At 45.5% G+C, this 26,984-nt stretch overlaps 1 protein-coding gene across 1 annotated transcript in view; it reads left to right on the forward strand.

Annotated features, from left to right (window-relative positions):
• Positions 1 to 26,984, forward strand: part of LOC138371819 (protein O-mannosyl-transferase TMTC1-like) — a 90,873-nt gene that overhangs the window by 25,907 nt on the left and 37,982 nt on the right. Inside the window, exons 3-5 of the mRNA XM_069336845.1 lie at positions 1,374 to 1,495; positions 16,457 to 16,600; positions 18,015 to 18,128. Coding sequence (XP_069192946.1) covers positions 1,374 to 1,495; positions 16,457 to 16,600; positions 18,015 to 18,128 — 380 coding nt within the window. The remainder of the gene's footprint in view (positions 1 to 1,373; positions 1,496 to 16,456; positions 16,601 to 18,014; positions 18,129 to 26,984) is intronic.

Genomic DNA, 26,984 nt, shown 5'->3' on the forward strand with positions numbered 1-26,984 from the left:
TTTGATACAGTACCGCACATGAGACTGCTGTTCAAGCTCGAGAGGCAGGCGGGGGTGGGGGGAAAGGTCCTAGCATGGATAAGGAACTACCTAACAGGAAGGAGCCAAAGAGTTACGGTAAGGGGCGAGAAGTCGGACTGGCGAACAGTAACAAGTGGAGTACCACAAGGATCGGTGCTGGGACCAATTCTGTTTCTTGTATATGTTAACGACATGTTTACAGGCGTAGAGTCCTACATGTCGATGTTTGCGGATGACGCAAAGTTGATGAGAAGAGTTGTGACAGATGAGGATTGCAGGATCCTCCAAGAGGACCTGAACAGGTTGCAGAGATGGTCAGAGAAATGGCTACTGGAATTCAACACGAGCAAATGTAAAGTTATGGAAATGGGACTAGGAGATAGGAGACCAAAAGGACAGTACACAATGAAGGGGAACAGCCTACCTGTGACGACGCGTGAAAGAGACCTGGGGGTGGACGTAACACCTAATCTATCTCCTGAGGCACATATAAATAGGATAACGACAGCAGCGTACTCTACACTGGCAAAAGTTAGAACATCATTCAGAAACCTAAGTAAGGAGGCATTTAGGGCGCTTTACACTGCCTACGTAAGGCCAGTCTTAGAGTATGCCGCCTCATCATGGAGTCCCCATCTGAAGAAGCATATAATGAAACTGGAAAAGGTTCAGAGGTTTGCAACAAGACTCTTCCCAGAGCTACGAGGGATGGGGTATGAGGAGCGCCTGAGGGAACTGTGCCTTACGACACTAGAAAGAAGAAGGGAGAGGGGGGACATGATAGGAACGTATAAGATACTCAGAGGGATTGACAGAGTGGACATAGACGAAATGTTCACACGAAATAGTAACAGAACGAGAGGACATGGATGGAAGCTTGAAACTCAGATGAGTCACAGAGATGTTAGGAAGTTTTCTTTTAGCGTGAGAGTAGTGGGAAAATGGAATGCACTTCAGGAACAGGTTGTGGAAGCAAATACTATTCATAATTTTAAAACCAGGTGTGATAGGGAAATGGGACAGGAGTCATTGCTGTAAACAACCGATGCTCGAAAGGCGGGATCCAAGAGTCAATGCTCGATCCTGCAGACACAACTAGGTGAGTACACACACACACACACACACACACACACACACACACACACACACACACACACACACACACACACACACACACACACAGTCTCTCTCTCTTCCTCCCGTGTTATTGCTCCCCAACACAAGCGTGACAGTTGCCTAAGTTACCCTCATCTCGCTCCTCTGTCCCCTTGCTCGCCACGCACGACCTTGCCTGCTCCTGTCCGTGCCTGTCCTCGCCAGTGCTTGAGCGGTGTCCTTCTCTCCTCGTGCAGGGCCAGGAGGGGCGGGCGTTGCTGCTGGGGCTGGCGCTGCTGGTGCTACCATTCCTCCCGGCCACCAACCTCCTCTTCACCGTCGGCTTCGTCATCGCCGAGAGGATACTCTACATCCCCAGGTGGGTTCTGGTGTGTGTGTGTGTGTGTGTGTGTGTGTGTGTGTGTGTGTGTGTGTGTGTGTGTGTTTTATACCGTTACTCAAGTATTAGTACACCGTCTGTGTGCTCTAGATCCCCCAGATGAATGACTGAAGTGTTGCATCACCGAGACAAGCTGCCAGTGTGAATGTCTAAGACACAAGACGTGTCTTGGCCCCGGGCAGGAGCGGTAGTTGTACCGCCGTCAACACATATCAAAAGGCATTAGCAACAAAACGAGCAGAAATATTCTAGCAAATATATAACAAATCATTAATAACTGAAGTAATTCACCTGAAGACGGGCAGAGAAATGCAGATGAAAAATCAGCAACTGCAGGAGCAGGAGTGATCATAGCAGCAGCAACAGCAGCAAGTTATATGTAAATCAGCAGGAGGAGCAGTTAAAAGTACATTAGCAGCAGCAGCAGCTAAATCACCAAGAAGAGCAGATACAAACAGCAGTAGCAGTTACAGGAGGAGTAACGAGTCTATAATCGCAACAGACACAATTCCCTACATCAGTAAAAGTTGAATAGCAGCAGCACAAGCAACAGTAGCAGTTGCAAAAGCAGTAACAGTTGCATATGACGATGAGTAGGAGCAGGAGGAGGAAGAGGAGGAGGAGGAGCCGTCCAGATGGCAGGGTGTAGGAGGACACGCAGGTCTGTGAGACATATGCTAGTAATGACCATTTCCATCCGGCTGCCTTGTCCACCTCCGCCAGATGTGCTGCTGCTCTTCCTCTCATCCGGCCCGCACACTCCACCGATATACCTTATATAGTCTTCTCATCCGGCCCGCACACTCCACCGATATACCTTATATAGTCTCCTCTCTCCCGCCTCGTTTTTACCACCTTTTTTTATCCTCATATATTCTTATTCTTGCTTTCGTTTGGTTTGTTTTCGTCTAGTTCTTTCAAGGTTTAGTTTCTTTGTGTTTCTTATTTTACAACTTCGCTCTCATATTATTATTAGTCCTGAGAAAAGTTAAAGAACTCGACTCAATACCTGACTCAAACACTCGTGTTTGTCCTCGGGAGCCACGCTGAGAAAAACAAATGTCCTCCTTTAATTATTGACTATCAGCCGAGACGCTCCAGAACGCATTCACGGTCTCTTGACAGTTTATCTAAAGTTTTGTAAAGTATTCTTAAGACAGCCAATGCCCTCTACCTTCTCTACTCCCTCCCATTCTCTATACCCTTCTTCATCTCTCTCTCTCACACACACACACACACACACACACACACACACACACACACACACACATCACATTTAAAATAAGATACGATCTGTATTCTGTCTTATAAATATTCATTTCTAGCTGGATTTGTAAAACCATTTGAAAAATTGACTAAAATCAATTACATTTTCATAAAAATATAACAGTTCTTGAAACAAATACAAGAAAGGGGTTAGAAGTCCGAATGTTGGTGTAGCACAAGACTTTACTAAAGAATAAGCAGACTTCTTTTAAGTGATTCTGCAACAGTGCTGGTGTGATATTGACCCAAAACACACATCCCAAATATGTACAATAAATACACAATGAAGTCACCCCAGGTAACGAGTGCGTCTGAGGGTGACCTTGTACGCTGGAGCGATTCCATTGCCCTACTCCAAAGATTATCTAATTTTCATTGAATTTTATGTAACGAATTATACTTAATCAAATGAACAGCGGATCTGATAATGTATAAAATGTATAAAATACAGGACGCGAATGTAAACAAAGTGCATAATTTGGCCAATTATGCAAGGGCCTCTTATGAGACAAGCTATTAACTGAAATAATGATCTATACAAATTAAAACATAGTACGTCAGTGAACTATCGCGTTTAGTACAGCAATGATGAGCCATCGCACTAAGGCTCTCAGGCACTAGTATGACAACTGTAAAGTTATTCTCCCTCACCGCTCCTCATGTATTGAATTAATTCATTTATTGAATATAATAAATTAAAAAAACAGCCAATTAATGCACAACTATATTCTACCCACTTCAAGACTCCGCTCCAATATAGAAGCATCAAGAAATATGGACCAATAGGCCCTCTGCAATTACTTCCATTCTTACCTTCAATACCCATTGTTTCGTGTTCTATCCTGTGTTGAAAGTTTTGTTCACCTCATTCAAAACTGTTGTAACATATCACCTCACCCAAAATGCGAGTTTAAAATGAAAAATGAAAGCTGTTTAAATCATAGCATAAGTAAGAACTCTGTTTAGTGTTTACAGGTAATAGTTGTGTGTGTGTAAACTAAAAATCTTTGAAAATGTAATAAGTTATTACGAAACGCGTTCAAGTGTCGCGTCAGACTAGAAATAAAAATGAATTTTGGAGAATTGATTTTTCAATTACCATCGACAGTGAAAAGAAACATAAGAAATATCGAGAAAATTCGTGTTAGAATTATTAATCTGACTTTTCCGGTCATATTTAATAATATATGTCTACAGGAAAGACTGCTACCAATATATATATATATATATATATATATATATATATATATATATATATATATATATATATATATATATATATATATATATATATATATATAATATATATAATATATATATGAATGAATACTGTATAATTAAAGTTTAAAGTTCTCGGAAAAAGTTTTGTCAATTTTGGCAATACATCTTTCATGAGTAATACTGCCAGATAAATATCATTTAACCGGGAGATAAAGAGAACACAATTCCCGCAGTCTACCAATTTTTTTCGGGTTTATAATAACTGTGCAGAGAAGTTCTCCACCAGACGTGTTCAGTCTTGTGTTCACTGTCTTGTACACCATCTCTTTTCACCCACTTCATAAATTTCATGAAACTGAATAACATTACAAAGCCGGAGGCTAGTACATACTCGTCTCCAATGGTACCTAGAGTATAACAATATTATACCGTCACTCCAAGCTGGATTTCGACCGCAATGCTCCACGCTAGATCAAATACTCTGCCTTGAACATGAAATCCGCACCTCTCTCAGAAGCAGTAAATATTGTCTTGTTGTCTACCTAGACCTCAAAGGAGCTTTTGATAGCATTCCTCATACTTGCCTCCTCGCGAAGCTTGCACGTTTAGGCGTACAGGGAAGATTACTTTTATGGTTACAGTCCTATCTCACAAACAGGACCTCCAAAGTCTTTATACAAGGCGAGTTTTCCGATGGCATCCCAATACAAACAGGTGTCCCACAAGGCTCCATACTAAGCCCAACCCTATTTGCCGCATTCTTAGCAGATTTGCCTAACACCCATCCTGTTCACCTCTCGGCGTACGCCGACGACTTAACACTGTATTATTCAGACAATGCCCTACCTAATACAGTCTCAACAATGCAAACAGCACTTGACCACCTCATAGATTGGACACAACAATGGGGCCTTCAATTCAGTACTACCAAAACCTGCTATCAGGTTTTCACTAAAAAAAAACTACTTCATCTACCCACCCTCACAATACACAACACTCCCATCCAACACGTACGAGAACATAAATATCTTGGCATGCACTTAGACTCCCCCTTACTTACCTGGAAAGCACACATTCAACACCTTAAACAGACGACACAACCCCGACTCACCATACTGAAAGCCCTCACTGGCACCACCTGGGGAGCACACCATAAAATCTTGCTCCGTTTCTATACAACCTACATTCGCAGCCAACTAGACTATTGTTGCCAAGCATATGCGTCGGCGGCGCCCACTAACCTACAGAGCCTCGAGGTCATACAAAATAATGCCATGCGACTTATATGTGGCGCAATGCGTTCAACTCCAATCCTCGGACTTTACGGGGAAACAGGCCTCACAAGCCTAACCACCAGATGAGACATTATGTGTGCCAACTATCTGTCACTCTGCACCACTGCTCACCAGACACACCCATACAGATCAAAAATTAACCCAACAGTTAACCCACATAACCCCCGCTCCCCAACCATTCACTCGCAACCTTTCCTCACACGGGCTACAAATAACCTCAATATAGACCTCTCCCTACTCCAAAACTGTGAAACCCAACCTCCTGTTCCCCACATTCCACCTTGGCTTTATACAACTCCTAATACAGCAATACAACTCGAAGACAACACTCCAAAATCTGCACCAAACTCAGCCATAGCCTCAGTCTTTGTCTCAACAATGAAAAATTGCTACCCAAATACCACAGAGATTTACACAGATGGGTCTCGCATCTTCATGAACAACGTACCCTCGGTCACTTGCGCTGTATGGATACCGGAATACCATCTCAAGCAGGGATGGCGGTTACCAAACCAACTATCTATTTTCACAGCGGAATTATATGCCTTGTATCAAGCTCTCCAAATCATCACAACATTACCAGTTGGGATATATACAATCTGTAGTGACTCCAAGAGCGCGATTCAAGCAATTACGTACTCTTCGAAAACATGCAAGGAGATTGTCTACCCATGCCTTCAACTTCTTCACAAACATCAATTGAACGGGTATGACACCTCTATCCAATGGGTCCCAGCACATTGTGGTATTCTCCGTAATGAACTTGTAGACCAACTAGCCAAAGCGATGCACAACACGCCTCACCTCACCCGTCATCCAATTCCCCATGTTGCACGTAAAGGAGCCTTCAAAGATACCATCTCCCAGGATTTTGCAACAAACTGGAAAACGTTATGCTCACCTTTGCACTATGGGTCCATTAAAAAGAAATGGGAAACTTGGAAACATGTCCGATATAAAAGCAGAGAAATTGATGTAACGATGACCAGATTAAGGCTGGGACACACCAAACTAGCAGCACACAGCTCTAAGTACAGGACAGACATCAACGAACTCTGTACTCACTGTCAGGTGCCTGAAACAGTCGAACACTATCTCCTGCACTGCTTCCGACATTATAGTGCCAGAGTAAATTTCAAACAAGTCTTTATCGCACTTAAAATACCCTTCACCATCGAGCATATATTAGGAAGCGGTGACCACTCGTCACAAGAAAAATACCAAATAGTCAAAGCACTGGCTAAATATCTGCAGTCGACCAACAAATTGGGTCACATCTGACCCGCGCCACATTTATACCTGGCGCCACCAACAGCTAAACACAGAAAACAACTGCCTCGTCGCAGCACCAAGGATCAGCTGACGCCATAAACACAACACACCGTCCTACAGTGCGGCAAGTCTCCCTACAACACACACCTCTGTTTTAATCACCGTTCCTCTATCTACAGCACAACGCAACAAGCACCTTGGTAGCTCCGATCATCTTCAACATAAACGCGTCCACCAACGTCAGTACTGGTGCAGTCATCGGGAGGACAAACCCGTCATGCAAACTGCACCTACTATCAACAAGAAGAAGAAAGCCGGATAAGTTTAGGAGCGCCGGCTCCTGCCTGCTCACTACTGACCTTTTTTAGAGCTTTACTACTTAAAGTTCATGACCCTTGTGACCTTTGATGACTTTGGGGAGATACAAGAGCTGCCTGAACTACTTTCATCCCTCCACACGCTTACAACCGAGTCCGTGGTGGTATTTGTGGCAGTAAATATATCCTTAAAAGTAAAGACGTGGCACTAGCTTGCTTTGATTTGGCACTTGAGCGCTAGTGTAACACTAGAGCGTGAGTGTGGCACTAGAGCGCGAGTGTAGCACCAGAGCGCGAGTGTGGCACTAGAGCGCGAGTGTAGCACTAGAAGTCGCGGATGTGCTCTCTAGAGTGCCAGGGCTTAACGCATAATAGAGCATTTAAACACAACGATTTGAAAAAAAACCATGTCGCAAAGAACACAGAGCGTCAAAGAACATAGGGCGTCAAAGAACACAGAGCGTCAAAGAACAAAGAGCGTCAAAGAACATAGGGCGTCAAAGAACATAGGGCGTCAAAGAACATAGGGCGTCAAAGAACACAAAGCGTCAAAGAACACAGAGCGTCAAAGAACATAGGGCGTCAAAGAACATAGAGCGTCAAAGAACACAGGGCGTCAAAGAACACAGTGCGTCAAAGAACATAGCGCGTCAAAGAACATAGGGCGTCAAAGAACACAGAGCGTCAAAGAACATAGGGCGTCAAAGAACACAGAGCGTCAAAGAACATAGGGCGTCAATGAACACAGAGCGTCAAAGAACATAGGGCGTCAAAGAACACAGAGCGTCAAAGAACATAGGGCGTCAAAGAACACAGAGCGTCAAAGAACATAGGGCGTCAAAGAACACAGAGCGTCAAAGAACATAGGGCGTCAAAGAACATAGGGCGTCAAAGAACACAGTGCGTCAAAGAACACAGAGCGCCAAAGAACATAGGGCGTCAAAGAACACAGAGCGTCAAAGAACATAGGGCGTCAAAGAACACAGAGCGCCAAAGAACACAGTGCGTCAAAGAACACAGTGCGTCAAAGAACATAGGGCGTCAAAGAACACAGAGCGTCAAAGAACATAGGGCGTCAAAGAACACAGAGCGTCAAAGAACACAGGGCGTCAAAGAACGCAGAGCGTCAAAGAACACAGAGCGTCAAAGAACATAGGGCGTCAAAGAACACAGAGCGTCAAAGAACACAGGGCGTCAAAGAACACAGTGCGTCAAAGAACATAGGGCGTCAAAGAACACAGAGCGCCAAAGAACATAGGGCGTCAAAGAACACAGAGCGTCAAAGAATATAGGGCGTCAAAGAACACAGAGCGTCAAAGAACACAGAGCGTCAAAGAACACAGTGCGTCAAAGAACATAGGGCGTCAAAGAACACAGAGCGTCAAAGAACACAGAGCGTCAAAGAACATAGGGCGTCAAAGAACACAGAGCGTCAAAGAACACAGAGCGTCAAAGAACACAGTGCGTCAAAGAACATAGGGCGTCAAAGAACACAGGGCGTCAAAGAACACAGAGCGTCAAAGAACATAGGGCGTCAAAGAACATAGGGCGTCAAAGAACACAGAGCGTCAAAGAACATAGGGCGTCAAAGAACACAGAGCGTCAAAGAACACAGGGCCTCAAAGAACACAGTGCGTCAAAGAACACAGAACGTCAAAGAACACAGAGCGTCAAAGAATATAGAGCGTCAAAGAACACAGAGCGTCAAAGAACACAGTGCGTCAAAGAACACAGAGCGTCAAAGAACACAGAGCGTCAAAGAACATAGAGCGTCAAAGAACACAGAGCGTCAAAGAACACAGAGCGTCAAAGAACACAGTGCGTCAAAGAACATAGGGCGTCAAAGAACACAGGGCGTCAAAGAACATAGGGCGTCAAAGAACACAGAGCGTCAAAGAACACAGGGCGTCAAAGAACACAGTGCGTCAAAGAACACAGAGCGTCAAAGAACATAGCGCGTCAAAGAACACAGAGCGTCAAAGAACACAGGGCGTCAAAGAACACAGTTCGTCAAAGAACACAGAGCGTCAAAGAACACAGAGCGTCAAAGAACATAGGGCGTCAAAGAACATAGGGCGTCAAAGAGCACAGTGCGTCAAAGAACACAGAGCGTCAAAGAACACAGAGCGCCAAAGAACACAGAGCGTCAAAGAACACAGGGCGTCAAAGAACACAGTGCGTCAAAGAACACAGAGCGTCAAAGAACACAGAGCGTCAAAGAACACAGAGCGCCAAAGAACATAGAGCGTCAAAGAACACAGAGCGTCAAAGAACACAGAGCGTCAAAGAACACAGAGCGTCAAAGAACACAGAGCGTCAAAGAACACAGAGCGCCAAAGAACATAGGGCGTCAAAGAACACAGAGCGTCAAAGAACACAGAGCGTCAAAGAACACAGAGCGTCAAAGAACACAGAGCGTCAAAGAACACAGAGCGCCAAAGAACATAGGGCGTCAAAGAACACAGACCGTCAAAGAACATAGGGCGTCAAAGAACACAAAGCGTCAAAGAACACAGAGCGTCAAAGAACATAGGGCGTCAAAGAACACATAGCGTCAAAGAACACAGGGCGTCAAAGAACATAGTGCGTCAAAGAACACAGAGCGTCAAAGAACACAGAGCGTCAAAGAACACAGAGCGTCAAAGAACACAGAGCGTCAAAGAACATAGGGCGTCAAAGAACACAGAGCGTCAAAGAACACAGGGCGTCAAAGAACACAGTGCGTCAAAGAACATAGGGCGTCAAAGAACACAGGACGTCAAAGAACATAGGGCGTCAAAGAACACAGAGCGTCAAAGAACACAGGGCGTCAAAGAACACAGTGCGTCAAAGAACACAGAGCGTCAAAGAACACAGAGCGTCAAAGAACATAGCGCGTCAAAGAACACAGAGCGTCAAAGAACACAGGGCGTCAAAGAACACAGTTCGTCAAAGAACACAGAGCGTCAAAGAACACAGAGCGTCAAAGAACATAGGGCGTCAAAGAACATAGGGCGTCAAAGAGCACAGTGCGTCAAAGAACACAGAGCGTCAAAGAACACAGAGCGCCAAAGAACACAGAGCGTCAAAGAACACAGGGCGTCAAAGAACACAGTGCGTCAAAGAACACAGAGCGTCAAAGAACACAGAGCGTCAAAGAACACAGAGCGCCAAAGAACATAGAGCGTCAAAGAACACAGAGCGTCAAAGAACACAGAGCGACAAAGAACACAGAGCGCCAAAGAACATAGGGCGTCAAAGAACACAGAGCGTCAAAGAACACAGAGCGTCAAAGAACACAGAGCGTCAAAGAACACAGAGCGTCAAAGAACACAGAGCGCCAAAGAACATAGGGCGTCAAAGAACACAGACCGTCAAAGAACATAGGGCGTCAAAGAACACAGAGCGTCAAAGAACACAGAGCGTGAAAGAACATAGGGCGTCAAAGAACACAGGGCGTCAAAGAACATAGTGCGTCAAAGAACACAGAGCGTCAAAGAACACAGAGCGTCAAAGAACACAGAGCGTCAAAGAACACAGAGCGTCAAAGAACATAGGGCGTCAAAGAACACAGAGCGTCAAAGAACACAGGGCGTCAAAGAACACAGAGCGTCAAAGAACACAGGGCGTCAAAGAACACAGTGCGTCAAAGAACACAGGGCGTCAAAGAACACAGAGCGTCAAAGAACACAGGGCGTCAAAGAACACAGTGCGTCAAAGAACACAGGGCGTCAAAGAACACAGAGCGTCAAAGAACACAGAGCGTCAAAGAACATAGAGCGACAAAGAACACAGAGCGTCAAAGAACACAGGGCGTCAAAGAACACAGAGCGACAAAGAACACAGAGCGTCAAAGAACACAGAGCGTCAAAGAACACAGGGCGTCAAAGAACACAGAGCGACAAAGAACACAGAGCGTCAAAGAACACAGCGTCAAAGAACATAGGGCGTCAAAGAACACAGAGCGACAAAGAACACAGAGCGTCAAAGAACACAGAGCGTCAAAGAACACAGGGCGTCAAAGAACACAGAGCGACAAAGAACACAGAGCGTCAAAGAACACAGAGCGTCAAAGAACACAGAGCGACAAAGAACACAGAGCGTCAAAGAACACAGAGCGACAAAGAACACAGGGCATCAAAGAACACAGAGCGACAAAGAACACAGAGCATCAAAGAACACAGCGTCAAAGAACACAGAGCGTCAAAGAACACAGGGCGTCAAAGAACACAGAGCGACAAAGAACACAGAGCGTCAAAGAACACAGCGTCAAAGAACACAGGGCGTCAAAGGACACAGGGCGTCAAAGAACACAGAGCGACAAAGAACACAGAGCGTCAAAGAACACAGCGACAAAGAACACAGAGCGTCAAAGAACACAGGGCGTCAAAGAACACAGAGCGACAAAGAACACAGAGCGTCAAAGAACACAGAGCGTCAAAGAACACAGCGTCAAAGAACACAGAGCGTCAAAGAACACAGCGTCAAAGAACACAGCGTCAATGACCGGACCGTTTAAGAACATAGACGCTTAACCACTCGAATGAATCTCCTGCTGAAGTCTTGGGAAGTTTTAAAGTTCAAGTCAGTGACATCTCATGATTAATTGAACCCGAATGAATCGACGTTTAATACGATAACATTTATAGATCCCTAATGTTGAACACCTAACATTTACAAGTATAAATAACTATAAATTATTATTATAGTTAAATATATATAAAAATCCCAAACTTTTAGGACCCCTAACACCCAGCCCTCAAGTGCTTATAACGTTTAGGACCCTAACACCCAGCCCTCAAGTGCTTATAACGTTTAGGACCCCTAACACCCAGCCCTCAAGCGCTTATAACGTTTAGGACCCCTAACACCCAGCCCTCAAGCGCTTATAACGTTTAGGACCCTAACACCCAGCCCTCAAGTGCTTATAACGTTTAGGACCCCTAACACCCAGCCCTCAAGTGCTTATAACGTTTAGGACCCCTAAAACCCAGCCCTCAAGTGCTTATAACGTTTAGGACCCCTAACACCCAGCCCTCAAGCGCTTATAACGTTTAGGACCCCTAACACCCAGCCCTCAAGCGCTTATAACGTTTAGGACCCTAACACCCAGCCCTCAAGCGCTTATAACGTTTAGGACCCTAACACCCAGCCCTCAAGTGCTTATAACGTTTAGGACCCCTAACACCCAGCCCTCAAGTGCTTATAACGTTTAGGACCCCTAACACCCAGCCCTCAAGCGCTTATAACGTTTAGGACCCCTAACACCCAGCCCTCAAGCGCTTATAACGTTTAGGACCCCTAACACCCAGCCCTCAAGCGCTTATAACGTTTAGGACCCCTAACACCCAGCCCTCAAGCGCTTATAACGATTAAAAGTTTAAGATTAAGAACTTAGGTTTAAGAGCCTAACGCTTAAAGAACATTACCCTCAAGATCCCAGACGCCCCAGGCAATAGTTTAGTCAACTTACGACCAAGTTACGCTAATCTATGACACAGGATAAAGCCAGACCAAACCCAGCAGCGTCGCGGCCACAAGCGTCTCCTGAGGGAAAATAAGCGTCTTTGGTCAAAACCTCTTATGATAGAAAACGCCGGGGTGGAGGGGATGAATGGGGCTACTCTAAGGATAGGAGAGAAAGGGCGATTAGTCCTTAACATCGTCTCAGGCAAGTCCTTATTCTGAATATGGATCGTATGGTGGCCTCAAATATATCATTGAGTGCTATATATATATATATATATATATTGACCAGACCACACACTAGAAATTGAAGAGACGACGACGTTTCGGTCCGTCCTGGACCATTCTCAAGTCGATTGTGATGAGGACAGGTAGGGGCAGGCATTAAATAGGCAAGAGAGAGCTGAGGAGGAAAGTCAGGTGTAGGGGATAGCAGTAATGAGAACCGCAGCAGGCCTATTGGCCCATACGAGGCAGCTCCTATTATAACCACCGAAGGAGATAGTAATAGGAATAAGAAGAGGATAGCAAGGGAGCGTAGAAGACAAGGAACAGGAAAAGGGAGAAGAGAATGAAAGGGAAAGAGAAAGAAAGATATATATATATATATATATATATATATATATATATATATATATATATATATATATATATATATATATATATATATATGTATATATATATATATATATATATATATATATATATATATATATATATATAATATATATATATATATATATATATATATATATATATATATATATATATATATATATGTATATATTCATAAAGTATTTGTTAAATGGACCATGACAGTAGTAGTGGGCATCCATCAGTCTCACGAGACTATGGAGTTGCGCTCTGGTTGTCGGTCTGGAGTAACCTAGCTCTCCAGGGCGCAAAGCCAGGGTAGGTTGATACGGAGAAGCTGTTACCCATGCAGCAGGTCCCCCTCTCTACGGCGCCGAAAGTCTCCAATGGAAATGCAAACGCCAATACGATTGGTTCACAGTAAAAACAACACAAAATCGGCTAATATTTGTTCACCCGGCCTATGGACCGTCACAGTAAAATAAAACAACAAAACCCAACCTTCTAATATTCGTTCACCGTCACACCGTCACTATGGACCGTCACACCGTCACTATGGACCGTCACACCGTCACTTTGGACCGTCACACCGTCACTATGGACCGTCACAGTAAAACAACAATGTAATAACAAATCTTATTTAAACTTTTAAATTGAAATTTAGGCTCATAACATTCCCACTTTCAGAGGAATCATGTTAGAGCTACATTTTGCTCCCGAAATTGACGACCTGAAAAGTTCTGAATGACTAAACTTAGTCCCATCTGGAACGTAAAGTTCGAAGGTAGCTAGGCAGATTTTTCAAGATTTTGTGAATGTGTTACAGTAAAGAAATCCCAGTAAAGAAAGCCAGCCAGTAAAGAGATCCCAGTATAGAAGTCCAGCCAGTAATCACTAGAGTTGGAGTCCTGAGTCCGAGACTCAAGATCTTCACCCATTTAAAGTCAAAGTATTTTTTATTAACATATTCAGGTAAATTTATGCAGCTCCCCTAAACTATATGAAGGGTTACATAGTGTCAAGAACTAGCTATGTGCTGCTAAAAATCCCCATTTCACAGAATATTTAGTCGTACAGGGTCATGTGATCAGTAGCTTCCTCTGGCGAATTTTGGGTGCGTTATGAGGATATCCTCAAGCACACGAGAGGTAATAAAGCCCCAGGTACCGTGTACCGGCAGGTCTGAAGACTCCAGTGAAAGTATTAGTCAAATTAGGTACCGAACACTAGTTGCTTTCTCGTCTTGTTCATTTTGCTCAAGCCTGCGGCCATGAGGTTAGAAATAGTAATATAATATGATAATGACAAGAGTGGCATTGATGATGCTGACATTGATGACAATGGTGGTGATGACAATGGTGGTGATGACAGTGGTGGTGATAGTGGTGGTGAAGACAGTGAGGTTGATGACAGTCGTGGTGATGACAATGGTGGTGATGACAATGGTGGTGATGACAATAATGGTGATGACAGTGAGGTTGATGATAAGTCTGATAACACTAACTTTGGCGAGGCAAAAATAGTATAATGTGCTCTTTAATATGACAATTTATTGTTTATTTTTTTGTTTATTTTTGCTTTCTTGAAGATTCGGTGAGATGTGGGCCTTGTAGCGCTGTCGGGTCGCAGGCGAAAGGGTCTGGGTTCCGTTCTTACGCCAGAACGGAAGTCTTTGGGCACCGTTTCATTTCGCCTCATATCTCTGTTCACCTAGCAGTAAACAGCAACCCGGGAGTCAGAACACTATTGTGGCTAGCATCCTGGGAGAGTCAGTGATTGGTCTAGGGGTAACGTATGTTAGTGTAATATACGCTTATTGTCCCCCTTAGCCAAGGGAACTTTGCAAAGTTTAGGGGGAAATGGAACTTGACTAAATTGGCATAGGAAAGGAGGTTGGCTAAGTTAGCGTGGGAAAGGGCTTGGCTAAATGGCGGAGGAAAAGAGTTTGGCTAAGTTAGCGGGGATAATCAATGAGGACGCTTTTGGGAAAGTAGCCAAGTTGGCGGAAATGTAAATGATTACAATGATTTGGGTGAGAGTAACCCAATCGGAGGGAGTTGAACATTACGAGGGCATTAGTTGGGCGATGTTGTAAATCAATCCCGAGACGCGCGGCTGTAAATGAATTTAACAAATAGGTAAATCGTCGGGAAATGTAAATCACTGGATGGGAGGCGAGGAAGCAGCTGACGTGTATTGTAAATGACACTGGGGAGCGGAGCTAACTAAACTCGGGGCTGTATATGACAGGTGAATTCGAAAGGAGAATTGTTAGTTACCGAGAGCGTAAATAGTCGAGGTGGTTGTAAATAAGTTTGTGGTGGGGAGTCGGGCAGTAAACAAGACCAGAGATTCTCTGTGTGAGGCAAGTGAGGGGAAAAGTGAGAGTAGAAGGCTGATAAATCTTAAAATTACAGAACCATATGTACTGGTTTAATATTATTTGTCAGACTGTAATTCATATAAAGTAATTGATGAGTAAGGAAGTGAAAACCGCGACCCACGCCCCGCGAAGTCTCAGTGTACACGCCCCCGCGAGGTCCCAGTGTACACGCCCCGCGAGGTCCCAGTGTACACGCCCCCGCGAGGTCCCAGTGTACACGCCCCGCGAGGTCCCAGTGTACACGCCCCCGCGAGGTCCCAGTGTACACGCCCCGCGAGGTCCCAGTGTACACGCCCCCGCGGGGTCCCAGTGTACACGCCCCGCGGGGTCCCAGTGTACACGTCCCGCGAGGTCCCAGTGTACACGCCCCCGCGTGGTCCCAGTGTACACGCCCCCGCGAGGTCCCAGTGTACACGCCCCCGCGAGGTCCCAGTGTACACGCCCCCGCGAGGTCCCAGTGTACACGCCCCCGCGAGGTCCCAGTGTACACGCCCCGCGAGGTCCCAGTGTACACGCCCCGCGAGATCCCAGTGTACACGCCCCGCGAGGTCCCAGTGTACACGCCCCCGCGAGGTCCCAGTGTACACGCCCCCGCGAGGTCCCAGTGTACACGCCCCGCGAGGTCCCAGTGTACACGCCCCGCGAGATCCCAGTGTACACGCCCCGCGAGGTCCCAGTGTACACGCCCCCGCGAGGTCCCAGTGTACACGCCCCGCGATGTCCCAGTGTACACGCCCCGCGAGGTCCCAGTGTACACGTCCCGCGAGGTCCCAGTGTACACGCCCCGCGAGGTCCCAGTGTACACGCCCCGCGAGGTCCCAGTGTACACGCCCCCGCGAGGTCCCAGTGTACACGCCCCCGCGGGGTCCCAGTGTACACGCCCCGCGGGGTCCCAGTGTACACGCCCCGCGAGGTCCCAGTGTACACGCCCCGCGAGGTCCCAGTGTACACGCCCCGCGAGGTCCCAGTGTACACGCCCCGCGAGGTCCCAGTGTACACCCTCTCCCCACACTCGCCAGCGACTAACCCCCTCCCATTCGCCAACGACCCTCACACGAACTTCTCCCACCTTTCCCCTCTCGCCAATAACAACTTGAACACGTACCCTCGCTCCCCGAGTAATTAATTTGCGTCCTTGTTTCTCCAGCCTGGGCTACGCGATGCTGGTGGGCGTGGCCCTCTCGCGGGCGGGACGGCTGAGGGCGCCCTGCCTCCTGCTGCTCCTCGTCGCCGCCTCCTGCAGGACGCTACAGAGGAACCGGGACTGGGAATCCAGGGAGACGCTCTTCTTGTAAGTCTTGCTAGTGATTGGGAAGGATTTAGGATTATTCCTGAAGGGATTGTGGCAGGGTTAGGTGGGAAGCCCAAGCATCCCAATGAATCTATCGAGGCCCATGCATCGAAAACGTTTATATCACGATGGTTTTATTGTTACTAACACGTCACATTTTCCACGGAGTGGTGGATGCAGTACAAAAATCGACTCATTGGGAAGACAAGATGTGTAATAAGGATGTGTAATAGCAAGTTTTAATAGCAGTAATATCACTAGTTATTAACAATTAACGCTAGTTACGCAGTATTCAGGATCATCCCTCACACCAACTCACCTAGTTGTGCTTGAGGGGGTTGAGCTCTGGCTCTTTGGTCCCGCCTCTCAACTGTCAATCAATTGATGTACAGATTCTTGAGCCTACTGGGCTCTTTCATATCTACATCTCAAAATGTGTATGGAGTCTGCCTCCAACATTTATTAACTATTCTGACGCTAAAAAAAGTTCTTTCTAATGTCTCTATGGAATATTTGGGTACTATAAGCATATACGTCCATTTTGAAATATATACGTCCGCATATATCCTTGATCGTCGGCCGTCTTAAACGGGTGAATATATCATAGAGGTATGAATGAATATATGGTATATGGTATGGTATTTATGAATATATCATAGACTGGACAGAGCTATCTGTGGCAAGACATGTTCTTGAATACACTCTTGAGAGACGGCAAGAGCGGTGACAGACAAGCTAACTATTGTGGGATGCATGTGGTTTGTAATGATGACACTAACGACCTGCTTGGCTACAACTCTGACTGTGAATGGTTGACTTGTTAACGACTGACTGTAGTTAACTACTATTGTTTTGTTAGTAGTGACTGTCTATGGTGTGGATACCTGATAATAAGAGAAGCTCCTGGTTAACTATACAATCAGAACTGACCTTCTGAGCTCACCATCAGAGCTCAACAATCACTGCACAGAGCCTATAGTCTCTTGAATTTAAGTTGGAGACTTAGAAATGGATTCCAAAGTCATGATTTCACTGATCACACATTTACTATAACCTTTCTATGCACAATCATATATTTTTATATCAATTTTATATAATTAGATTTCGATCTTATTTGTTATTTAAATAATTACTGTAATGTATAATAATATGTATTTTCATATAGCTGGCTTGCCTCTCCCTCTCTCTAACTTCTCTTCCCCTATAGCCTCCCTGTTCTGTTCTGTTCTTTTCTCCCGCTTCCCTCTCTCTCTCTCTCTCTCTCTCTCTCTCTCTCTCTCTCTCTCTCTCTCTCTCTCTCTCTCTCTCTCGTGTCTGTACAGTACTTGATTCTCACCTCATAATCACAGTGTTCTCACCTGGGCCTGGTCTTCCCATATGGTTGTAATGCGTGTCTCACTCTCTGACGGCTCAGGGCGGGCCTGAGGACGCTGCCCCACAACGCCAAGATGCACTACAACTTCGCCAACCTGCAGAAGGACCTGGGTAACGCCGACCTCGCCAAGCTCCACTACATATACGCCATCAGGTGAGTCTTCCCCTCGACTGGCTACATATATACCTTGACAAATGCGCTAACATACTCCAAGATATCTTAATGCTGCGGATACTGTGTGTCACACCCAAGACTGGATGCAGTCTTAGCACATTGACTGAGATAAAGGTTCTTCAAGTGGCCCCTCACCACTCATCATGTCTACCACACAAATCAATATAACGAGAGGACACTGCAACGTCTGAGGTGAATCACCAATCACATCAACAGTTTAGCAACGTCATGCAACAGGCGGCCACATATGATATCCACCCACAATTTGCGTTTGTGTGTGTGTGTGTGTGTGTTTAGTTCACTTATTATGCACCCCATACGCATCCTGTGAGCAGTAGTAGAAAAGGTTATAGAGACATAATGGGCTCAGGAACTGAGCCCCCAAATTCATGTAAATATTTACATATTTAAAGTACAAATCAACCGTCTCTTATAACACAACCAGGCGGCCACAACGGCCTATTTCAGAACTAATAAAAACAATGTTTCTTAAATATAAGTTATATATTATATACACGTTTTGTGTATAGTTAACCCCGGGGTGCATTAAGGGAGGTGTTTGCCTGCTGAACGTGGTCGTATATATATGACATTTAAACCAACTGGAACGAGATGTGCAAGAAATAATACGAAGGAAAGTGACTATGATGGGGTGGGAGTCCCATCTCCCTAGTGTCTACCCCTATCCTTGTACTCGTCTCCCAGATACACCTGTCCCACACCACACCTGCCCCACACCACACCTGCCTCACACCAGCTACACCTGCCCCACACCAGCTACACCTGCCCCACACCAGCTACACCTGCCCCACACCAGCTACACCTGCCCCACACCAGTTACACCTGCCCAACACCAGCTACACCTGAACCACACCAGCTACACCTGCCCCACACCAGCTACACCTGCCCCACACCAGCTACACCTGCCCCACACCTGCTACACCTGCCCCACACCAGCTACACCTGCTCCAAACCAGCTACACCTGCCCCACACCAGCTACACCTGCCCCACACCAGATACACCTGCTCCACACCAGGTACACCTGCCCCACACCAGCTACACCTGCCCCATACCAACTACACCTGCCCCACACCAGCTACACCTGCCCCACACCAGCTACACCTGCTCCAAACCAGGTACACCTGCCCCGCATCAGCTACACCTGCCCCACACCAGGTACACCTGCCCCAAACCAGGTACACCTGCCCCACATCAGCTACACCTGCCCCACACCAGCTACACCTGCCCCACACCAACTACACCTGCCCCACACCAGCTACACCTGCCCCACATCAGCTACACCTGCTCCAAACCAGGTACACCTGCCCCACATCAGCTACACCTGCCCCACACCAGGTACACCTGCCTCACACCAGGTACACCTGCCCCACACCACACCTGCCTCACACCAGCTACACCTGCCTCACACCAGCTACACCTGCCTCACACCAGCTACACCTGCCCCACACCAGCTACACCTGCCTCACACCACACGCAGTCCCGCACCTGTGCCAGGTGCGTCCACCACGGGCTCACCATAGCCCGTGCTACTTGGAACGTGTTGTTCCGAGTAGCTGAATCTAAAAACAACAGCAGCATCATACACCTGCCTCAGGCAACAACACGTGTACACTGAACCCAGAACCTGGTTGCCCAAACACCACCACTGACAACACCACTCATTCTCTCCTCATGTGAAAACGAGGTAAAACTCTCTACACTGGCAATGATGATGCTAGTAGATCCCTGATACTATCCCAGCACTGATTCTTAGTAGACAGATCCTTCATACCGCCCGGCCTCAATAGCCATCACAGGATCTCACTCACATGGCTCACAGACTCATAACTACTCATTCTGCTAGTAACGTAATCCCCCTCCCCCCCTCCCCCGAGGCCAATGTTATTCCCTTAACATAACTGATCGGCCCCGCTACACTGCGGATCCCTTCTCCAATCTGTTTGGTGTTCGGCTTGTGGTATGTCAGCCTCTGGACGGTTACTGAGGTCACCACACTGACTTACTCACCAACAACAAGGACACTTTACTCCAGGATTATGTTCACGGGTAAACTAAACTCAGTCTATATACACCGAGAAATAGGGTACACCTCTCAGTGTTATAACATCCTGATCTAATCTGTGGCTTAATAGACCAGGACAAAAATACATTCACTTGAACAGCAGACCCCAGGATAGCGGTCTCCAAGATCTGGACATATCCCCCTCTATCTACTTCTACAGGACTCTGTAGACCTTCCTATCTATCCAGTAAGTTTCCCGACCCCCCCCCCCTATCCTCCTACCCCTCACCCCCCCCCCTGTGAGCCCATCGAGCTAACCAGCCCTCTGGACCTCCCACTTTGCTGCTGTGATTCTCTTCAGGGATGGTTCCCACTTCCCTCCAATGGAGCAGTTTGCCCTCTTCGTCTCCTCTGGCCGGACCCTCGCTCCCCAACACACTTAAGTGAACATTTACACCGGGATGCACACTCCCCCCCCCCCCCTCCCCACACCCCACTACATTATATGTCGCTGGTGCATTCTAATATAACTTATATCATGTGGAATACGAAAGTCTTCTGTACCTCATAGGAACCCTTTACACGTTATTTTTTCCTACCACAGACGTGGCCACACAGTTACAATGCTAACTAGCATACACAACGTTTAACGGGAGTCCCTCACATTCTCACCAGTAACAGAACACACTTGATTGACAGTTGAGAGGCGGGACCAAAGAGCCAGACCTCAACCCCCGCAAGCACAAATAGGTGAGTACACTTCTCCCTTCTACACTCACAGCCTGGGTCAGGGAGAGCGTTTATGTGTTAGTTCAGTGCCTGCCTTATTACCCCTAAACTATCCTACGTTTTTCATACTAATGTTCACAAATACAATACTAATACAACCGGCGGTGTCCGGGATAGTCCGTCTCTCCCCCCCCTTCCAATCCCCCTTATCCCCCGTTCCATCCCCAATCTTTATTCTGAACCCTTCCAAAGGATCTATAGCCGTAATGACTTGGCGCTTTCTCTTGATAGTTTCCTTACCTTCTTCCCCCACACCTCCATTCCACTCCTCTCCCCACATCACCCCTCTTCCCTTCCCCTCTTCCCTTCCCCCTCTTCCCTTCCCCTCTTCCATCCCCTCTTCCCTTCCCCTCCTCCCTTTCCCTCTTCCCTTCCCCTCTTCCCTTCCCCCTCTTCCCTTCCCCTCCTCCCTTCCCCTCTTCCCTTCCCCTCTTCCCTTCCACTCTTCCCTTCCCCTCTTCCCTTCCCCTCCTCCCTTCCCCCTCTTCCCTTCCCCTCCTCCCTTCCCCTCTTCCCTTCCCCTCCTCCCTTTCCCCTCTTCCCTTCCGTTCCGCCGCAATTGTGATCTACCAAATACTCCTGAGTGTAAACAGAGTGGACAAGGCTACCAGAGTGTGTGTACTGGGAGGCCCCAGAGTGTGTGTACTGGGAGGCCTCAGAGTGTGTGTACTGGGAGGGCCCAGCGTGTGTGTACTGGCAGGACCCAGAGTGTGTGTACCGGGAGGCCCCTGAGTGTGTGTACTGGGAAGACCCAGAGTGTGTGTACTGGGAGGCCCCAGAGTGTGTGTACTGGGAGGACCCAGAGTGTGTGTACTGTGAGGACCCCAGAGTGTGTGTACTGGGAGGCCTCAGAGTGTGTGTACTGGGAAGGCCCAGCGTGTGTGTACTGGCAGGACCCAGAGTGTGTGTACCGGGAGGCCCCTGAGTGTGTGTATTGGGAAGCCCCAGAGTGTGTGTACTGGGAGGCCCCAGAGTGTGTGTACTGGGAGGCCCCAGAGTGTGTGTACTGGGAGACCCCAGAGTGTGTGTACTGGGAGGACCACAGAGTGTGTATACTGGGAGGCCCCAGAGTGTGTGTACGGGGAGGCCCAAGAGTTTGCGTACTGGGAGGACCCCAGAGTGTGTGTACTGGGAGGACCCAGAATGTGTGTACTGGGAGGCCCCAGAGTGTGTGTACTGAGAGGACACAGAGTGTGTGTACTGGGAGGCCCCAGAGTGTGTGTACTGGGAGGACCCCAGAGTGTGTGTGTACTGGGAGGCCCCAGAGTGTGTGTACTGGGAGGCCCAAGAGTGTGAGTACTGGGAGGGCCCCAGAGTATGCATACTGGGAGGACCCCAGAACGTGTGTACTGGGAGGCTCCAGAGTGTGTGTACTGGGAGGCCCCAGAGTGTGTGTACTGGGAGGACCCCAGAGTGTGTATACTGGGAGGCCCCAGAGTGTATGTACTGGGAGGGCCCCAGAGTGTGTGTACTGGGAGGACCCCAGAGTATGTGTACTGAGAGGCCCAAGAGTGTGTATACTGGGAGGCCCCAGAGTGTGTGTACTGGGAGGACCCAGAGTGTGTGTACTGGGAGGACCCCAGAGTGTGTGTACTGGGAGGACCCCAGAGTGTATGTACTGGGAGGCCCCAAAGTGTGTCTACTGTGTCGGAAAATCCGACACCATTTAATAATATCATACAGGCAGATAATATTGCTGTGTTTTATAAACAAGTTAACCCATAGAAAATGTAACTTGTAGTGGAATTTCCGTCTATAGAAAACGGGATATCATTACCACATACTATTATAAATTCACCACCTATTATGGTGGGAATTATTCTTAAATACATTAGTCTTTGGACTTTACCATCATAAAAACATCTCATATAAATTAACTTAATTATCAATATCAAAATAGAGTAAATGTGACCCTTCCATCACTTACTGTCATCTGGACAATGTAGGCCAGTAGCGTCAGTGAGGAGGGAGTGGTCAGCCATTGTTATTGTTTAAGACCACAGAGTCGTGGAGCGAATTACGGCTCCTATAAATTCTCTTAGACGAAGTGTTATGGAAGATCAGAGTAGTGATCTGCCATCATCAACACGCTGTCAACAAATACAAGGGAAGTGTCTTTCCGAAACCCGTTTATCTAATCATTTTTGGCCATTAATGTCAGTAGATAGGGCGTACCGGTTAGAACACGAATGATCGACTCAAACAAGGTAATTAAGCCTAGGTCTTTATGGTTCCTTGTACAGTGTTTTCTCTGATATAGCTGTCATATATTAGGATTCTGGCTTCACAGCTAGCGCCCTTTGACAGGTGAAGACGAGGAAGCATGCTTTGTGTACCAGTTACTGGGTGATGGAAGCTATCTCAAAGAGGATAATTTGGTGTCTACATCCTGATTATACCTGGTGGACTAAGGCCTGCTGTACAATAAGATAAGGAACCTCTTCAATGTATGTAGTCTAATACTGTAGTTTGATTGGCTGCATATATATATAAATTCAATATAACCCCCCCCCCTAATGTGTAGAGGATCGATTTGTGAGATTATTGCAGAAATACAGTCCACTTATCATCATACCAATTGCTATCGAAATATATAAATTAACGTAAATATAAATTCTATATAAATTCATATAAATTAAATAAATATAAATATCACAGCTCGGTTCCCACATTATTTGGTCATCTACGAACCGGATGACAGATTAATGGTCCTATGAACCCACATTATTTGGTCATCTTCGAGTCGGATGACAGATTATTTGGTCATCTTAGTACCGGATGAACCAGTTAACCAGTGGATTCATTAAATATACTAGTGCAGTGTGATTTATACAAAGCCAGCAGTCAAAGACGGCGGCGTTGCCTCGTGCGAGCTCAGGAGCCCCCCTCAGTTCATTTCAGCCTCATCAGCGGTTTCATATGGTCACCCACAAATTTGGTGGCGTGTTATTCCGTGAAATGACAGCGCTAATATTGAAGCCAGCCAAATTAGTGGCTGTGTCTTCGCGAGATTGTTCACGGATTTCGTGGTGTTAAATTTCGCGAGAGATTATTTACGAATTTTGTGGAGTTTATTTCGCGAGGTCACTAATAATATTTAATACTTCTTGATAATATTAGAAGTTTCATAGAGGCTATTATCAATAATTGTGTATATTATTTCTCCAAAATAGAGAATTATTTAATATATTGCCTAGTGTTCACAATATAATATTTACTAATTGCCAACCCACAACAGGGTAGGATATTACCATTGACTAGTTGAACTATTTATTGTTCATACTAGTCCCATTATTACCATAGTCTAGTGGTACTATATTAAACAACCTAGCACCATTAATGAATGGTGCAGACCCTATTTTGGGTGTAATTTTTATCATCTCGAGTTGAATTGTGTATATATAATAATTTACTTATGATCATTACACCTTTGAGTGATTAATTAGTGTCTATACCATCCTAGGGTGAAATAGAAGAGCTAACCTAAAGGTACTTCCATGACACTGGTTTATCACTCAAATCATTAGTGTGTATGATTGTATATATATATATATATATATATATAGATATATATATATATATATATATATATATATATATATATATATATATATATATATATATATATATATATATATATATATATATATATATATATATATATAATGTGTTTTAATTTTAAGTGCTAACCTCTAGTAGAGGTAGGATTACAGCCTAGTGATTGCAGAAATTTTATCCTAGGCTACCATTAGTACTTGCTCACAATTTATGAGCCAGTGGTGCCCAATTAACAAGTCACCATGACTACTCCACAGAAAGCAAAGCGTGCTTTAATAGCAAGTAAACGTCAACTGACAAGAGATCTCGACCAATATGAACAGTTGTTATATGAGCCTGTAATTAATTATCGTCGGTTGAAAATACCACTATTACAGATTCAAACCCAACTGCATATATTGAAAGCAAATAGGAAATCTTACCAAAATCAGGTCCACGACGATGACGACATAGTAGTTAAAGATGTGGAACCATTCCTGTCTGACCTAGCACAATATGAAGAAGAAACTCAAGCCAGGTTGGAGCACTTACACAGGATAATTGAATCAGAACAATTAGCCAGTACATCAAATAAAGTAGATAATGTTATGGATGATCTGGATCTTTTTGAGAATAAATGTCAAGCCAGATTAGATCCTTTAATCAACAAGAATAAAGCTTCACCCAGTAAAGCTTCACCCACTACAGCTTCACCCAATATTATACCACCAGAAATTAAGCAGTTCTCAGACAATTTATCCACAGTCTCTGTGGATTCTGAAAACCCAATACCTGAGGCTACTAAGTTAACATGCCTCCAAGCTAGAGGTGAAGCTGAACCAGTAGTAGAAAATGTAAATGAAAATAGCGACAGCACTAATTTCTCAGTCCAGCCTCCTAGGAATAATGCTGGCAATGAGAAAACTGTCATACATCTAGTACTACAATTGCTGGATTTACCTCAACCTGATCAGACTGCTGACTCATTACAATCCTTCAGCATGGAGTTTGAGTCACTACTAAGAACATTCAGTCTTAAGGTTGATATAACTACTAGTGAATGGATGACCAAAGTAGTCCTTCAACGAAAATTGTCCAGCGATATACTAGATGAATTATATGCACATCAACATAACACCATCCTGACAGTACAGGACATCATTGAAGGTTTGCATTTCATCATAAACAAACGACGTGCAAATGAGGAAGTTAAAGCCTCATGCAAGCCTTCAGAAATAGAAAATAATAGTCAATTAAAGGGTAAAACAACTTCCCCAAATAAACATCAGTCAATTACTCTAACATCAAGTTGCAGAAAATCTGACAATGCAGCAGAATCCTCCAAGCCTACTGTTACTAGTTCACCCAAACCGGTAATTTCCAAACGTGCAGTAGGCTGGGGGACATGTATGTTCTGCAAAAAGAAACATTCAACATACCGTTGTGCTAATTATCCAACCAGAGACACTCGTATTAAGCGACTCCAGGAATTAGGGAGATGTTCAAGGTGTCTCAAGTCACAAAACATAGACTATTGTGATACCCAATTCAACACCTGTAACAGGTGTAGAAGAGGTAGGCACCATGCAGCACTGTGCAAATATACGAAATTAACGTATTCAAGACCCAAGGTGGAAGATAGCATTCCCACCACAGTACAGTACTGCAAGGTGCAACAAACAAAGAGTGTCCAATCGGCAAAGTCTAAACGTAATACAACTTTGCCTACTGCCCAAATTACCATCCTGAATTAGAGGGCCAAGGTCCATACCCGTGGGTTGTTTGACCAAGGGTCCCAGAGAACATATGTCACTAAAAAGTTGGCAGATGAACTACAATTAAGGCCTGTAGCTCAGATGTCATTCAATATCTCAGGGTTTGTAACAGATGCAGGACCTCAAGTCTACCAGGTGGTACAACCATCAGTACGTTTAGGCAGATACGTCTGTAGAGTACAAGCCATTGTGGTGGACAAAATACCAGTAGACCTACAAGTTCAAGGTCTGAGAGCAACAGCCAAATTCCTGAGAAATAGAGGAATAAAATTGGCAGGTAATATTAAGTCTGATCACCTCACCGACTTCGGTCTCCTTGTAGGGACAGACTATTGCCATCGATTCATTGGTAGCCCTACTAAATATCAGGGCATAACCATGTTAAATTCTGCAGGAGGTAAATTACTCTCAGGCCCAGTATCAAGCCTGAGGAGACCTATGGCTGCAGATAAACAATACTAGTAGAAATCTAAATTTGTCAGCTGATTATATTTCTTCAGTAGCATTATACTAAGGAGATTACAGCTGATTATACCAACAAAGGTTGATGTTAGTATCATCATTTAAAGCCGAAGATGAGTTCATGAGGCCTCAGTGGTAAATCAGTGAACAGTAGCCTAAACAGCTACAAGTCACTGCAACCAATGTCACTGAACCCACTGCAGTCTCAGAACCATACTTTACTTTAATGATGAACTATTTAATCTTCT

This window comes from Procambarus clarkii, chromosome 4, assembly GCF_040958095.1.
Source record: "Procambarus clarkii isolate CNS0578487 chromosome 4, FALCON_Pclarkii_2.0, whole genome shotgun sequence".
NCBI lineage: Eukaryota > Metazoa > Arthropoda > Malacostraca > Decapoda > Cambaridae > Procambarus > Procambarus clarkii.